The sequence below is a fragment of the Electrona antarctica genome, assembly GCF_951216825.1.
Source record: "Electrona antarctica genome assembly, chromosome: 3".
Taxonomy (NCBI): domain Eukaryota; kingdom Metazoa; phylum Chordata; class Actinopteri; order Myctophiformes; family Myctophidae; genus Electrona; species Electrona antarctica.
Window position 1 is genome coordinate 29,347,581 of NC_136808.1, and position 17,500 is coordinate 29,365,080.

A 17,500-nucleotide genomic window follows, 5' to 3' on the forward strand; every position below is an offset into this window, starting at 1 on the left:
GGCTAAATATGTCTTTTTTTTGTGAAAAATGTAGGGCGAATTCTTTATTGTTATATACTATAGTCCTACTAGACCCCAGGAAATTACATCTGGTCAAAGTAGTTTTTTTCTGTGTGTCTGAACGAACACAAACCTAGGGGGCTGCCATACTGTGTTTTGTAGGCGCAATCGTCAGTTTGTCACCTCCCCCTTCACATTCAATAGACCCCGCAATATTTTGTGGCCAGATGTAATTTCCTGGGGTCTGGTAGGACTATTTGCCCCTGTCAAAAATAGCTAAAATCACTAAAACGAAAGAAAGCAGTAAATGAAAAAAATGAACACTCACCTTTTACATTCTCTAATAAAAACCTTGGTTACTAAGCATTTAAAGTATGAGGTATAAAGTATGGCAGCCTTGTGTTCATGAAACAGAAAGATTGGGTATTGGGTAAGACTGACGTTATGTATATATCTTTCAGGACCTTTCACTGCTTCGTCTCAACCATTACTCAATGGCTCTGGTCTCAGCCACCGCGGTGGATATTTTTTTAATGTTGCCACTACTGTTGGAGCAGCCATAAACTACACAGGTTCATCCCGATGTTCTGGGCATCTTTGTAATGTTAGTGTTAGTAAAAAGCAGGTAAAAGAGTAACGTTTGAGGCAGACTAACATCAGTCACTCTGCTACGTCAAGTCCGCCTACAGGAAATACGTAAGCTGCGACCATGAGACCCGTTTCTGAATTCGTCTATACCATTGCTAGTATACGTCATGTGACATTCTACCATATATTGTGACTCCCAGATGCCCGTGGTGGTTACTGCTATGCCAGCCTGCTGAACGGACGCTGTGCCAACCAGAACTCCCAGCTGCTGTCCAAGATGCAGTGCTGCTGTGACAGCGGCCGCTGCTGGTCAGACGGCGGCACCCCTGAGATGTGCCCCATCCGCGGAACAGGTTTGAGAAGTGAAGTCACACCCGCACGGCACAGATCAAGTCTGTAGGTTTCATGTACTGTACAGTACACATGCGCGTGAGTGTGTTTCCCAAACGCCAGTGTTGATTTTGACAGTAAATTTTGATTTAGTTTTAGTCACATTTTGGTCATCTGAAACATTTTAGATTTAGTCTTTAGTCGGGCCTTGGTGGCGTCGTAATGCCTGACTTTACACTTGGTTGCATGCTGAAAATAGTCGATCTACAAGGTCACAACGTGTCGCAGCGTATTTTCAGAGCGCAACAACCGAGAACAACCAGTTCTATTGGATCTGTTCTCCCTCCCTAACATTTAGTGTAGTTTTTATTTGTTGACGAATTGTCCATATATTTAGTCTTAGTCTAATGCTGTGTTCACACAGGAAGATACAAACATACAGTTCCTTTCATTTTCAATGGAAGCCAGCAATGTGAAGCTACAAAGCAAATCCAACGTTTGTAGGTGCTACAAAAATGTGCTGTGAATCTTTGTATTTTTGCATCTGCTCGTGTGAACGCAGAATTAGTGACTTGGTTTTTATCTCGTTTTCATCAGTGAAAAAAACAAACAAACGACGAAACATTTTTCATCATAGTTTTAATCGAAATCAACACTGCCACTTTACACTCTGTCTGCAGAGGAGTACCAGAAGATATGTCTCCAGATTCCTGGTCAGGGCCCTGGGGGCGTTGGCCCTGGGGGCGTTGGTCCTGGGGGCGTCGGTCCTGGGGGCGTTTACCCTGGGGGCGTCGGCCCTGGGGGCGTCGGCCCTGGGGGCGTCGGCCCTCAGTTTCCTGGGATCTACCCAGGTGTATATCCTGGTCAAACCCCCGGACAAGGTCCCGGACCCTACCCCGGCCAGGGAGGCCAAGGTCCCGGCCAAGGTCATGGCCAAGGTCATGGCCAAGGTCATGGCCAATACCCATGGCCCATACAGCCGCTTCCTGGACCAGGTATGTTGCTTCACCATGTCTTTGCATGTTTTCACATGTTTGATGATGTGGAAACATGTCTGCAAAAACATTTAAACATGGGTAACACTTTACTTCAATAGTTCATCATTAAGCATCAGATTGTATTATAAGCACAGTGTAAACATATTATAAGCTTAATATTGCATCACAACATGTCTTAATGAAATATTATGAGACCAGTATGTGGGTCTTGACGCTGTCACAAATGTTAGATTAAGTTAACAGACAGGTTTAATGTCAATCGAATCTAAAACATTTAACACTTTCTCTCCCATTCACGAGTTACACGAGTTAATTGATGTAGAACAGCTTCACTCCCAATCACGAGTTCTACGAGTTTTGTTTTCAATGTTTAATTCGCGTTTTTAATACACTTACGGTGGTTTCCATCGGACAGAGTGGGATAGGTGACGTGTTCGGATGACGTCACCGGAAAAAACATCCGTCGCACTGGCTTGCTAAGGCTTCTGGGAAATTGAGGTGGCGTGCTATGGGTGGCTCTGTCCTATGCTCTTTGTTATTGATCGGCAGTTTGGATTATTTTTCAACACGACGACAAAGGATCACACCATTTTAAGGCGGATTTTCATGAAACAGAACGATGATGTCGGTGGGCGGGTGGTTCTTCAAAGGTTAGTGAAAAACTAGGCAGTCAGATGGGGATCACGATTATTTAATCCCACAGTCAAACTCTTAATTTAAAGAAGAACGATTAGATGTTTCACATTTGCACCTTGTTAGAATATTGAGCTAAACATTGAAGCGCATGTTGAGAATATTCAAATGTTGTGGTCTTATAGATTTCTTTGTGTTATTCATCAATACACACAACTTTTTTTTTACCCTTTTTTCACCCCAATTTAGCCGTTATGACAATAAATTCCTCACCACTGTCCACACATGTGTGTTTTGTCACTACTGTCGTATCCTACTTGCTCACCTGCCAGTGAGGAGCCCCCACTGGGAGGACGTCTTGTGCTCCTCTTCCCGCCCAACTCTTCATGCTGATAGGTGCCACCCCAGCCCGTAGAAGTTCGCTCAGTGACAAACATCAAGCTCCCTGTCCGGCTTCCCTCCCCCGAACACGAGCCAATTATGATCGTATATAGTCTATACTATAGACGCTCGACAAAGCCGGATGCACTGTGGTGCATTCAAACACCTAAACGCTATGGTGGTGGGCAAGTACTTAACCACTGTGCCACCCAAGTGCCGATCAATACACACAAACGTGTGTGACAAACACATTGCATTTGTGTTGCCACACCATTTTTGCCAGCTAGTGGGGCTCTAAGGATCGCAATGGTAGTCGGTCAGACTGTCTGTCATGCACTTTGGGCCCTGGCTGAATGGCATTGAGTGCATATATGTTCCCTGGAGGATGAACGGTGAACCCAATATTAATAAATAAAATAAAAAATCTTCCAATTGCACAGTAAATCTCAATATCTAATGGGTAGATTGTCATGAAACAAAATTCACTCTGCAAAGATTAACCCTGCTGACTTTGATGAAGGCCCATTGGCTTTCCTTTAGCCCACACCCTTAGGTCAAATGTCCCACTTACTCACAAGTTATCTCAAAATCTAATTGGAAGATTACCATGAAACTGCATTATCTTAAACTCTAATGGTAAGATTACCATGAAACTAAGTTATTTCAAAATGTAATGGGAAGATTACCATGAAACTCAACACATCCTTAATGCGTCATCCTCCTACGTATCTTCTGATTTTGGTGACGCTTTTCCTTTAGAGGTTTAGCACAACGTTAAGGCACCATTTCCAGTTGAGTAATACATAACTTTCTTGGAGTAACAAGCCCAACACTAATGAGCATGAGTTACACATTCTAAGGGCTACTAGCTACTTTTTTTTAAATTATATTTCATTGTCTTCTATTATAGCACAAGTTACAATGTAGGCATTTAGCAGATGCTCTTATCCAGAGCGAGACCAGAGTAAGTGTCATGAACACTTGTCAACGTGCTACGAAGTCAGGCCTATTTAAAATAATCATATTTATGAGATATTATGTTACACATAGTAGAATTACTTCCAGAGTTCTTGACAAGTTACAAATAATGCTATTATTAATACACAATACACACGGAAACAAAAATAAAACAATGGTCCATAAATACATGACTTGTAATAACCTCATTACCATAATTATTCCAGATTCAAGATATCATCTTTTGGTTTAAATGGCTTGGAAAAAATATATATTATGGCGCAATCATGAAGCTTATAATACTACACGTATTATAAGCTCTTATAATGCTCTTATAATACTACACGTATTATAAGCTCTTATAATGCTCTTATAATACAATCATGATGCCTTATACAGTAATTCCTCTTGCACAACAATATATACATTTCTGTCTGTCTGTGTCTGTCTGCCTGTCTGTCTGTCTGTCTGTCTGTCTGTCTGTCTGTCTGTCTGTCTGTCTGTCTGTCTGTCTGTCTGTCTGTCTGTCTGTCTCTGTCTGTCTGTCTGTCTGTCTGTCTGCCTGTCTGTCTGTCTGTCTGTCTGTCTGTCTGTCTGTCTGTCTGTCTGTCTGTGTCTGTCTGTCTGTCTGTCTGTCTGTCTGTCTGTCTGTCTGTCTGTCTGTTATTACAACGAGGGACTTCTTTAGTGTCATGGCTAGTGGATATTGTGTGCATATTTAACTATTGCTTTGTTTCTGATCCAAGCACTTTATGTCCGTACATATGTTTGCCAGGACCCAGTATAATTCAAACCCAGAATATCACCAACATGTGCCAGGCCTACCGCAACCTGTGCCTGAACGGGCGATGTGTCCCTACGCCTGGGAGTGGCTACATCTGCGAGTGCAACATGGGCTTTAAGGGTGACGTCAGGGGCGAGTGCATCGGTGAGTGGAGGAGCTAATTATTGAACAAATCTCATTCTCAAATGAACGATGCGCGAGGAGGAATTATGTACTGTATGTTTCCTCTACAGACGATGACGAGTGTGGCAGGAACCCATGTGCACACGGAGAGTGCATCAACACACCTGGGTCATACATCTGTCAGTGCCCGGCTGGATTTCAAACCACTGCCACAAGAACAGAGTGCCGAGGTCAGTACACACACACACACACACACACACACGGGCGGCAAGGGGCGGCGGTGGCTCAGGGGTAGAGTGGCCGGATGACAACCACAAGGTTGCCAGTTCGAACCCGGGCTCCCCCAGAGTTAGCGTCGAAGTGTCCTTGAGCAAGACACTGAACCCCTAATTGCTCCTGATGTGCTGGTTGGTGCCTTGCATGGTTTCCGCCGCCATCGCTGTATGAATGTGTGTGTGAAATTCTGTGAATGGGTGAATGTAATGCACAATCAATGTAAAGCGCCTTGGATAAAGTCGCTATATAAATTTACCATTCACACACACACACACACACACACACACACACACACACACACACACACACACACACACACACACACACACTCAAAGAAAGCGGATGTTAGACGGTACTTCTCATGTGTGCTACTCAGATCTGGACGAGTGTGTCGCTAATGGTCGCATCTGCAACAATGGCCGCTGTGTGAATACCGAGGGCAGCTTCCACTGTGTCTGCAATGCTGGGTTCGAGATCACCACAGATGGCAAGAATTGTCAAGGTCTGTTTAATCTGTGTGTCAAGTAATGACGTAGTGCAGAGTCGCATTTCTAGGATGGTTACCGTAAGTTGGCTAAGAAATGAGGCCTTTAATAAGTTAACACTGGAGAGATGTTGGTTAGAAATCCATGCCAACACGAGGCATGTTTCATTGCAGAAGTGGAACGAGTGAAGTACTGTATTTGAGCCAAATGAAAATTGATCAATCTGTTTCTGTTCATCCCCGTTCAGACCTGGACGAATGTCTGATCAGGAACATGTGCCTGAATGGGTTGTGCATCAACGAAGATGGGAGCTTCAAATGTATATGTAAACCTGGCTTCCTGTTGGATGCCAGTGGACGCATGTGTGTAGGTGAGTTTGTGTTAGTGGTACCACAGCCACAAACATTCCACTGATTGCAGTATACTGTGTTGTATACTTTATAGCATACACTGTATTATCTGCATTCATTAACCGTAACACGGGCAAAATGTTTGCAAGTCAGATTGTTTTGACCAGCGTGTTAAGCCAGGCTGGGAGGCGGCTACTTTGCTGGCGTGTTTGTGTTTCTATTATGTGCTCCTTAGCGCACGGAGCAAAAATCCCCCTAAAAGCCCTGGAAAAATCCCCAAGCATCCTGGCAGGCCAGCTGGACATGTGGGGAATGGGGGCCCTGCTTCTCTGAGAGGCACCACCAGACACCCCGCCCTGAACCTCCTTGTCGGTATAGAAACTAACGAGGATTTGCCCTGCCCTTGAAGTTAAAGCAGCATATTAACTGACTAGCGTATCGCAAGACACAACGATTCCCCAAGACAAATCTCTCTTTTACGCACGCACGCACGCACGCACGCACGCACGCACGCACGCACGCACGCACGCACGCACGCACGCACGCACGCACGCACGCACGCACACACACACACGCACACACACACACACGCACACACACACCCACACTATCAACCAAAAAGTTTAATGGACTTTATTGTACCAAATATGGAACTATTTTAGGGGCCATATGGAATTTTTCAGCCTCTACCCTTTTGGTCCCATATACTGTAGAAACTGCAACTGTAGAACAACAGAAAACTACTGTAATTTGTGTAATCGTCTGAACCACTCATGAACCACGTACAGTAGCCACCGATGAACCACTTGGTTGGTGACGGTAGAATAAAGTAACATGTAGCCCCAATGATCATTTTGTACCATGTGAATTTATAGATTCAGACATCAGACCTAAAAAATAAGACTGACCTGGCTAAATCACAACTGAATAAATAAATAGAAGGAAATTGACTGGGCACACATGGTGCTGACATAGGCAGTCATTAATGACATGTGTAGTCTACAGAGGCCCTGACTTCTTCTCCTTCTACAGCTGAGATAAATCTCTTTTTGCCTTCCAACGCACCCAGACATAACACACACACATGCGCACGCACGCACGCACGCACGCACGCACGCACGCACGCACGCACGCACGCACACACACACGCCATGTCTTGCGTGCAAACACACACACACACACACACACACACACACACACACACACACACACACACACACACACACACACACACACACACGCCATGTCTTGATACTCTCATTACAATAGTTGTTGTAACACACAAACCCTGTTTTCTTAACTGAGGTCATTGAGGGATTCGCTATTGCAGTCTTGGCTGTACTTTCTAAATATCTCAGCACATCACCAACCACCACATTAGCAAGTACTGGAAATCGATTAATAGCGAAGATAGCAATTCCAATTTTCTACAAATTAACACGATTTCACTAGACTTACTCAACAGACTTAGTTATTGTGCAACAGCAATTAGCATATTGGAGACATGTTGCAAGCTGTGTTGCGCTGCTCTGTCACCCCAGGCTCCTAATGTTGTCTTTTGTCTCCATTCTACCAGACATTGATGAATGCGAGACCGCCGGCATGTGTATGAACGGCCGCTGCGTCAACACAGAGGGCTCCTTCCGCTGTGAGTGTATGCCTGGACTGGCCGTGGGGCTGGACGGACGCGTCTGTGTTGGTGAGTAACGGTCCCATGCGCGCAAAGCACTCTGTCCTCAACTGATGATTTGTTAACTTGAGCACGTCCCTTGTACATTTCAGGATAAGCGCAAATCACACGTTCACCAATAAAGTATGCTAGACGAAATGCCAATGAGCATGGCTTAGATATAATGATGTTCAGGCCGTTTCCAGACCCCCAGACAGGCCCTGAGATTTGTTTATACCCATTATTTCCAACATTCTCGTGTTCCCCCATGACATTTCTTTGTGCATTGTGCAGGAAGTGTTGAAACTCTGTTCCCCTCTGTGTTTGGGTGAGTTTTGTTCATGGTGATATCAGCGCAGGAGAATGCTCCAACTCCCTGGATTTTCTGGAGAGAGAACAACTGTTTTTTCCCCCCTTTTCCCCCAGTGTTGTTGTTTGTTTGGAGACAGTGACTCATGCCTTTCTCTCTCTCTCTCTCTCTCTCTCTCTCTCTCTCTCTCTCTCTCTCTCTCTCTCTCTCTCTCTCTCTCTCTCTCTCTCTCTCTCTCTGTGTCTGTCTTTCTCTATTCTCCCCTTTTCTCTCTTTTCTCTCTGCCCGTCTGAAAACAGACACACATATGCGCAGCTCTTGTTATGGTGGGTACAAGCGGGGACAGTGTGTGAGACCTTTATTTGGCGCCGTGACCAAGTCCGAGTGCTGCTGTGCCAGCACGGAATATGCCTTTGGAGAACCCTGCCAGCCCTGCCCGATGAAAACTTCTGGTATGGTATATCACTCCACCCTTGGCACTTGTGTAAATCACCCCTAATACACACACACACACACACACACACACACACACACACACACACACACACACACACACACACACACACACACACACACACACACACGCGCGCGCACACACACATGCACACACGCACATAGCGGTTTCCTACTACACTTGTGAAGATGTCTAAGGACCAACCTTTTATTAAAAATGACATTTTTATTTAAACTGTTGGCCCGACCTTACCCCAAACCTAAACCTAAACCTAACCACATCCTAACCCTAATCATAACCTTAATCGCAGCCAGACCAGACTATATACATAACCTTAACCCCTCACCCTAACCCTAAACCTAACCCTTAAATAGCTATTCCTAACTCTAACTCCAAAACCGAATTTCTTCCCAAATTATAACCCTAACTCAAAAAACATATTTCTTAACCATAAAAATAGCCCTTTTCTCTTGGAAGAACAGAAGTTCCTCACAATTTGTCAAGTTTAAGTCGTATAGTTCTCGTATAGTAAGACCTGTGTACGTACACACACACACGCACGCACACACACACGCGCACGCACGCACGCACGCACGCACGCACGCACGCACGCACGCACGCACGCACGCACGCACGCACGCACGCACGCACGCACGCACGCACGCACGCACGCACACACACACACACACACACACACACACACACACATTAGCCAGTCACTTCTCATTAGTCCTACCAATTAAAGTCTCCATATCAAAAGACTCCGGTACTCTTACCACATTAAGGCGACCAGTTTATATACATCCAGGCTAAATGAGAAAGCACGGAAATGGATAATAACATGGTATTAAATGTCTTGCTTTGAGATTTCTTTGGATTTTGGCAAATGTGATATTTTCTCAAACACTATTATTTCATTTTGTTTTTGTATTAACCCTGCTGTGTGTGTGTGTGTTTGTCTTACAGCTGAGTTCCTGGGCTTGTGCCCTAATGACCTTGGCACAACTAGTGACAACAGAGGTACTGTGTGTGTGTGTGTGTGTGTGTGTGTGTGTGTGTGTGTGTGCGTGCGTGCGTGCGTGCGTGCGTGCGTGCGTGCGTGCGTGCGTGCGTGCGTGCGTGCGTGCGTGCGTGCGTGCGTGCGTGCGTGCGTGCGTGCGTGCTGAAAGTTAAACTAATATTAATGTTGAATTTTACTGTGAATGCACATGAACACTGTATGGTTGTGTGCCAGCGTGAGCTTTTTATGCAGTTTTCCAGGGTGTGGTGATAGATTTACTCTGATATCTATAAGCCTTGTGTTCTTTCTCCTCAGACATTAACGAGTGCGCCTTGGACCCTGACATCTGCCATAATGGACAGTGTGAGAACATGCTGAGGACGTATAAATGCAATTGCAACGAAGGCTTCGAGGTTGACCTCTCTGGCAAGAACTGTGTCGGTACGTTACCCAAAAACTGGGTCATTATGGGTACCTTTTTTTTGTTTCCTACATTTTGTTTTTAATTATTATTATTTCAAAACATTTTCAAAAAACATCCCCAATATAGCAAAAACTTTCATGATTTAAAAACAAAATTCAATGATTTGTTTTTTCAGTAATTTCATGGAGAAATCAAAGAAATTCCATAAGATGTATGAGTGAAAATAGCATATCTACAAGCTCTTAACGTGGTGCAAAGCGACACATTGTGTACGTGCTTCATGTAGATCTGCTATTTTCAGTAGTTTACGTCCCGGGCAAACGTCTAATTTCTCTTTCTGGGTCATGAGCTAACCAGTTTGGGAACCACTGCCGGATTCACCTCCATCACGAATGTGTTATGCAGGCTTGATAACACAAAGCCACTGTACTGAAAGTCCTCACATACGTCTTCTTCCATCAGACATTGATGAATGCCTGGTCAACAGGCTGCTGTGTGACAACGGCCTCTGCCGGAACACGCCGGGAAGCTTCACCTGCCACTGTGGCACCGGGTTCCGCTTCGACTCCGAGACCAACGTCTGTGAAGGTCTGAGGGTCACAGATACGCTCCATCTCACTGTAACATTGCTTCACATTCTGTTATGATTAAGCCAACAACACCTGCTGTTTTATTATGCATTAGATGCCTGGTAACTTATATGAATGCTGTAATCCGTCTGTCGTCTTCCGCAGACGTCAACGAGTGCGAGTCAAGTCCGTGTGTGAACGGGGAGTGCAGGAACAGTGCCGGGTCATACGTGTGTCTTTGTTCGTCGGGCAGTACGCTGGACGCTTCAGGGCTGCAGTGTATAGGTAAGCAAGTATTGATTGTTTGCGTACAGTCAGATTTCTTTTGAACCTCTTACCTGCTGGTTCAGCAACTCACTACATTTAAACTATATTGGCCTCAATGGCAGCGCTCTATTTTGGTTCAGAATATATTTTAACTGACTGGTCTCACTTTGTTCTCCATAATGACTGTTCATCAGACCAAAAAAGAAAGAAAGAAATGCAATTACTGCATACCACATGGGTCTGTGCTTGGTCCTATTCTTTTTTCAATTTACATGTTAAAAGCCCTAACCACACCAAAGGGTCACCATACAACTCCTTGGGTCCAAACGGTTGCAAGGAGTTAAGGTGGTTGCACACCGGCCGCGTTTTTCTGAAAACCGATGGAGAAACGCAGCTAAAAATCCGAATTCATATGTCATAACACTTTTTACTGTTAAATTCTGAATAAAATATAATGTTAGTTCTTGGATCAGAGCGGATAAGAGACGAATCAGTAATCTTACTCTAAATCTAGCTGGTTCCACGATTTCACAAAGCCCTATACTGTTATACTCAGTGTCCTATTCAACCCAAATCTCTCTTTTAAGAACCACATCAACGACATTACAAAGACTGCTTTTGTCTCATCTCTAGGCTAGAACACTGTGACACTCTTCTCTCTAGAATCCCTAAATTGATCACCAACTAATATTACCCATGACAAGAAAATGTGATCATATCTGTGTTACACTGGCTCCTTATACAGTACACACAAACAGCAGTAGGTAGCAGAGTTTTTGATTGATTGCAAAATGTACAGAAGTACAGTTATACAATAAAAGGGCTTGTTTCCATTGTGGCCCTATGTATTCAATTCAGCAAGACATATAAAGACATACAATACTATACAAAAATAATCAATACTAAGGGCAGTGACAGTATATTTACATAAAAACCGTGGGGGTCATTTATTTTGGCAAGCTACTGTAGAAGATGACGTTTCCGGTCTGAAGAATTCAGCAACAATTGAGCACGCATAAGACTTGTCCAGTTGCAAATTGCAGACAATTTCACTTTTATGGTGGTTTTGAAGGAGGATAGGGAGTCGCAGTTTTTGATGGTTGGTGGTTGGTGGTAGGGCATTCAAAGTTTGATGGTTGGTGGTAGGGCATTCAAAGTTTGATGGTTGGTGGTAGGGCATTCAAAGTTTTGGTGGCATAATGAATTCATCCCCATGTTTGTGACGAATCTGAGGGGAATGAGATCAGCTCACTCTGGTGTTGTGCCTCAGTGCCTGAGGGCGTTTCTCATTATTTTGAAGTAGTTTGACAGGTACATGGGCACTGGTCCCTTTCGGGTCCACTACAAACCTGGTTTGGCATTTATCGAGACCCGAGTATCAATAAGAGTTTGGCTTGTCGAGCCTCTTATCGGGTATAGCCGCAGCGGCTGACGTCATGGGCCGCTCGCTATAAAGGGGGCTTGGACGCGACGGGTGGTTGCGTGGTTCGTCATCGTTTGCCGTGGTGGAAGTATGGTGAAACGGGTGAAAAGTTTGGTAACATTTAAAAAAAAGACAAGAGGGGAGCTAAATGCAATAATGTAGCCTACCACAGTTGTTGCATGCAGGAAAGGGAGCATTTCAACAATGCATAGACATCTGTCCATAATGCATTGTATTAAACCCAAATGCGATACCTTTGCAAGTCTGCACCGAGTCGAAACAACACGGGAGCCTCAGCTGCTGCAGCGGAACAAACATCCTGCTCTTCCACCCCCAACGCATGTTGTGCTTACCGTGCTTGCTGCCCAAGGCAAGCACGGTAAGACGTTGCCATAAGTTATTAATCCAATTCTCAAATCTCCCTGCCATAGAGTTATAATACTGTATCTCCCGCGAATCGATTGAATAGTCTCACATAATACGTGACGTATTCAATGTGCAACTTCTCAGTCTATCGTTGGCGAAAAGGCAGAGCTAAAAGCGTGTGTTTGTGTGTGTGTGTGTGTGTGTGTGTGTGTGTGTGTGTGTGTGTGTGTGTGTGTGTGTGTGTGTGTGACTGTGTGTGTGTGTGTGTGTGTGTGTGTGTGTGTGTGTGTGTGTGTGTGTGTGTGTGTGTGTGTGTGTGTGTGTGTGTGTGTGTGTGTGGTGTGTATACACCTTAGAACTGTTTATTGGCATACAAACTCTCACAACTGGCCAATACAAATAAGGTTCTGTTCTTTCCACAAAATAATAGCAAATAAGGTGATCGTTATCAATAAAACCTTAACGAGCTCCATCCCTAGCTATAATAGAATTTGACTTGACTTCTCTACATCCCTTTAAAAAACAAAACAACAGAGACCAGTAAGGGTACCTGTTGGCTGAAGATAGTGAATGACCGCTGTGAGGTCAACATCAATGGCGCCACCTTGAAGTCACACTGCTGCTCTACTCTGGGTGAGGCCTGGGGCAGTCCGTGTGCCCGATGCGAACGAGGTGAGTCAAGCATTTCCAATACAATATTACGTATTACACATTTGGGGCTCCAACCTTAGGGGCCCTTTTTCCTTAATTTGGTGATTATACTGCTGATTATAGTAAAATTCCAATCACAGAGATTTGTGGAGAATTAAGACAGAACGAGACCTCTGAGCTGTGAATGTTGTGCAACATGACTCAAGCCGAGGCAGCTCCAACTCAGGTCTGACCGAGTCAGGAGCGCATTCTTTTATCAAACAAATTCGCATTAGGGGTGATTTGAAGAGGCACTTTCCATTGTCCTAGACCTGTGTGCATAAGATAGCAAATATAGGGAAAGCGCATCAACACGCCTACAGACACACCTCCACCCGCAAATATACTGTAGGAGTCGGCAAAATGAATAGTGGGTTGTGTGGCCGCAAGATAACGTTTACGCATAGTGGAAGCTCCTAAATCCGTAATTCACGGAAAATGTTTATTACTTGAGGATAAAGCATGGCATAAGATGGAGCCCATCGTCTCTGTTGGGCGGAAACCTCTCATCTCCATATTTTAACTTTTTGTGTTTTTTCCAAAATCAACGCCCTGCTTGATCAACTACACTACAGCGTCAAACAAAAGCATCAAAAGTAGCTCTAAATATGGCATTTTGAATTTAAATCCTGAAAAGCAGTTTTGGACATAAGAGGTTTCCACCCGACAGAGACGATGTCGGGTCTGACTCAATACTGACTGCATGCTTTCCTTTCCAGATCCATTCTGCGGTAAGGGATATGCCCGAATCAAAGGGAATGTGTGTGAAGGTAAGGCCTGCCATATTGTTGACTAAAAAGATTGTAATTTGTTTATTTAAAAGGATCCCCATGACAGTCTTCCTCGGGTCCAAACCTACTACATACAGTACATAACCCATTACATAATAAATGGTAAATTGCATTAATTTACAATTCATTACATAATTTATACGCTACAGGAATATAAAACATTGCAAAAGCTTCTTCTTTTTCTTTTTCTTTTTTACATTCATATACACTGAGAGTGACACTCTATCATCTACATATCAATAGATATAACTGCAAATCATTTTTAAAATATTTATTTTTTATTAGCCGGATGTTAACTAGTAAATTATTAAAATTTCACATGACTCTGTAACATCTCTGTGATTAAGTGAAATCCTGTATTGAAGCCTATGGGATTGATGGGGAAATGTTTGTGCTTCCTACCATTAGATGTGGATGAGTGTGAGGTGTTCCCTGGGGTGTGTGTTGAAATGTTTGTGCTTCCTACCATTAGATGTGGATGAGTGTGAGGTGTTCCCTGGGGTGTGTGTTGAAATGTTTGTGCTTCCTACCATTAGATGTGGATGAGTGTGAGGTGTTCCCTGGGGTGTGTGTTGAAATGTTTGTGCTTCCTACCATTAGATGTGGATGAGTGTGAGGTGTTCCCTGGGGTGTGTGTTGGAATGTTTGTGCTTCTTACCATTAGATGTGGATGAGTGTGAGGTGTTCCCTGGGGTGTGTGTTGGAATGTTTGTGCTTCTTACCATTAGATGTGGATGAGTGTGAGGTGTTCCCTGGGGTGTGTGTTGAAATGTTTGTGCTTCTTACCATTAGATGTGGATGAGTGTGAGGTGTTCCCTGGGGTGTGTGTTGGAATGTTTGTGCTTCTTACCATTAGATGTGGATGAGTGTGAGGTGTTCCCTGGGGTGTGTGTTGAAATGTTTGTGCTTCTTACCATTAGATGTGGATGAGTGTGAGGTGTTCCCCGGGGTGTGTGTCAACGGGAAGTGCGTCAACACACAAGGATCCTACATCTGCCAGTGCCCTCCTGGCATGACCGTCGATGCCAGTGGCAGGACATGCATTGGTGTGTATTGTGTGTGTATTACTTATGTTTTTGTGTGTGTATTACCTATGTTTTTGTGTATGTATTTGTGTGTGGGTTGAATCGAATTGAAAGGTTTTAATTTGGTGATTTACAATAACATGGTTAAATATTTGGTTAAATACTTTGCATAAACAGAGGTGACAGCGAAAAGGTGTAGGCTGAAGCCGAAGCGTATTATACCTACGCTTATTGAAGAGAAACTAAGATACAGACAAAACAAAACAGAGAAAAAAAGAAAAAAAATCAGAACTTAGTTCTACAAAATGAAAACAATAATTATAATAATCAGCCGATTTTAGCTTAAAACAAACAAAGAAAACAGAAATGATGCTATCGTACATACACCCAAGCATGTCATTTATATACATATTTCCTGTGGAGTACATGTTGTCTTTGCGCGCTCGTGCTCCACAGAGCCTGCGTCCCGACCCTCACAATAGGGAATCCATTGCTGGACACAGCACACGTAACCCAACGCAACATACATTCTATCCTAGAGTGAGAACATCATTACTTACTTCCTGAGACGAGTGATGTGCTGACATGTGTTTCCCACAGCACGGCCCAAACAAACCAAAAACAACATATTTATGTATCTCTGTCTGTTTTGAGCTCATCTCTGGCGAGCTTCTGCGTAGGGGATTTGGAGACTGACTTCGGCCCTGTGTGTGTGTGTGTGTGTGTGTGTGTGTGTGTGTGTGTGTGTGTGTGTGTGTGTGTGTGTGTGTGTGTGTGTGTGTGTGCGCGTGTGCGTGTGCACGTGTGCGTGTGACCTGCAGATTTGCGCACAGAGCACTGTTACTTGACCCATGAGGACGAGCGTTGCGGGGCTCCCATACCAGGGAAGCACCGTGTGGACGCCTGCTGCTGCTCAGTGGGGGTGGCCTGGGGGCCAGAATGTGACGAGTGTCCAGAGAAGGGTTCTCCAGACTTTTCCCAGCTGTGTCCCAGAGGCCCCGGCTTCTCACACCGAGGAGACTTCATCAACGGCAGGCCCTTCCTCAAAGGTAAGGCACGGAATACGGACAACTTGGAAGTCCCGGCGAGTCAGTCACGGTCATGCCACGGTGCACTCGACATTACTGACAGTCATTTTCAAAAGCATAGTTTGTTTGATGGTCAAGGAAGCCACTGAATTATCTTCAGTTCAGTACAATATGAAAATCAATTTGAAGAAAACTCTCTTCATTATACACAGTGCTACTACTGCTACTCCATTATGTTTGTTTTCCATAGAAGCACGTTCTACTGTATAAGATGATGCTATAAATGGTCTTCTCTGGTCTCTCTCTCTCTCTCTCTCTCTCTCTCTCTCTCTCTCTATCCAGATTTAAATGAGTGTAGGATGATCAACAGCCTGTGCTCTAATGGGAGGTGCAGGAACACCATCGGAAGCTTCCGTTGCCGCTGCAACAACGGCTACGCTCTGGACTCGGACGAGAGGAACTGCACTGGTGAGTGACCCTCCCAACATAAATATAACATTCACTGGTGAGTGACCCTCCCAACATAAATATAACATTCACTGGTGAGTGACCCTCCCAACATAAATATAACATTCACTGGTGAGTGACCCTCCCAACATAAATATAACATTCACTGGTGAGTGACCCTCCCAACATAAATATAACATTCACTGGTGAGTGACCCTCCCAACATAAATATAACATTCACTGGTGAGTGACCCTCCCAACATAAATATAACATTCACTGGTGAGTGACCCTCCCAACATAAATATAACATTCACTGGTGAGTGACCCTCCCAACATAAATATAACATTCACTGGTGAGTGACCCTCCCAACATAAATATAACATTCACTGGTGAGTGACCCTCCCAACATAAATACAACATTCACTGGTGAGTGACCCTCCCAACATAAATACAACATTCACTGGTGAGTGACCCTCCCAACATAAATATAACATTCACTGGTGAGTGACCCTCCCAACATAAATATAACATTCACTGGTGAGTGACCCTCCCAACATAAATATAACATTCACTGGTGAGTGACCCTCCCAACATAAATATAACATTCAAAGCACCAGTGCTCGACATAAAGGATCCATACAGTACTTTTAATTGACGGTTTAGCTGTGGTCCCGTGCCATAGGGTAGATGTAGGTGAAATACCGCAAAGACTCAGACACTGAACTTGAATCTAGAACAGTTCAGAACTTTATCTATATAACTGATATGTTGCATACCTGCTGAAATGTAGTCACTAGCTCCTGCCAGCAAAGCTCAACGAACATGGACTATATATCGCATATCACAGAGCTCCACTGTATCGCTACAAGTCTAGCCGTTTCCCCATCAATCCCTCACCCTGAATCCCACTGCCAACGCTAATTACAGTAAAGTGGTGTAAAGCCTTTTCCTGCATTCAACTCATTCGCTCTAATGGCAGTCTGGCTACATGGGGCTTGTTGGAGCTGGTCCCTGTAGGCTGGTTAAATACATCGCTGTTGTGTTTAAGTATATATACTGTATGCACACACACACACACACACACACACACACACACACACACACACACACACACACACACACACACACAC

At 44.2% G+C, this 17,500-nt stretch overlaps 1 protein-coding gene across 1 annotated transcript in view; it reads left to right on the forward strand.

Moving 5' to 3' along the window:
* The window catches only part of fbn1 (fibrillin 1), an 88,789-nt gene that overhangs the window by 26,350 nt on the left and 44,939 nt on the right, over window positions 1–17,500 (forward strand). Inside the window, exons 10-26 of the mRNA XM_079497310.1 lie at window positions 789–941; window positions 1,599–1,913; window positions 4,663–4,815; window positions 4,905–5,024; window positions 5,447–5,572; window positions 5,803–5,925; window positions 7,482–7,604; window positions 8,184–8,336; window positions 9,305–9,358; window positions 9,654–9,779; window positions 10,225–10,350; window positions 10,497–10,616; window positions 12,922–13,059; window positions 13,797–13,847; window positions 14,789–14,914; window positions 15,715–15,942; window positions 16,264–16,389. Coding sequence (XP_079353436.1) covers window positions 789–941; window positions 1,599–1,913; window positions 4,663–4,815; window positions 4,905–5,024; window positions 5,447–5,572; window positions 5,803–5,925; window positions 7,482–7,604; window positions 8,184–8,336; window positions 9,305–9,358; window positions 9,654–9,779; window positions 10,225–10,350; window positions 10,497–10,616; window positions 12,922–13,059; window positions 13,797–13,847; window positions 14,789–14,914; window positions 15,715–15,942; window positions 16,264–16,389 — 2,361 coding nt within the window. The remainder of the gene's footprint in view (window positions 1–788; window positions 942–1,598; window positions 1,914–4,662; window positions 4,816–4,904; window positions 5,025–5,446; window positions 5,573–5,802; window positions 5,926–7,481; window positions 7,605–8,183; window positions 8,337–9,304; window positions 9,359–9,653; window positions 9,780–10,224; window positions 10,351–10,496; window positions 10,617–12,921; window positions 13,060–13,796; window positions 13,848–14,788; window positions 14,915–15,714; window positions 15,943–16,263; window positions 16,390–17,500) is intronic.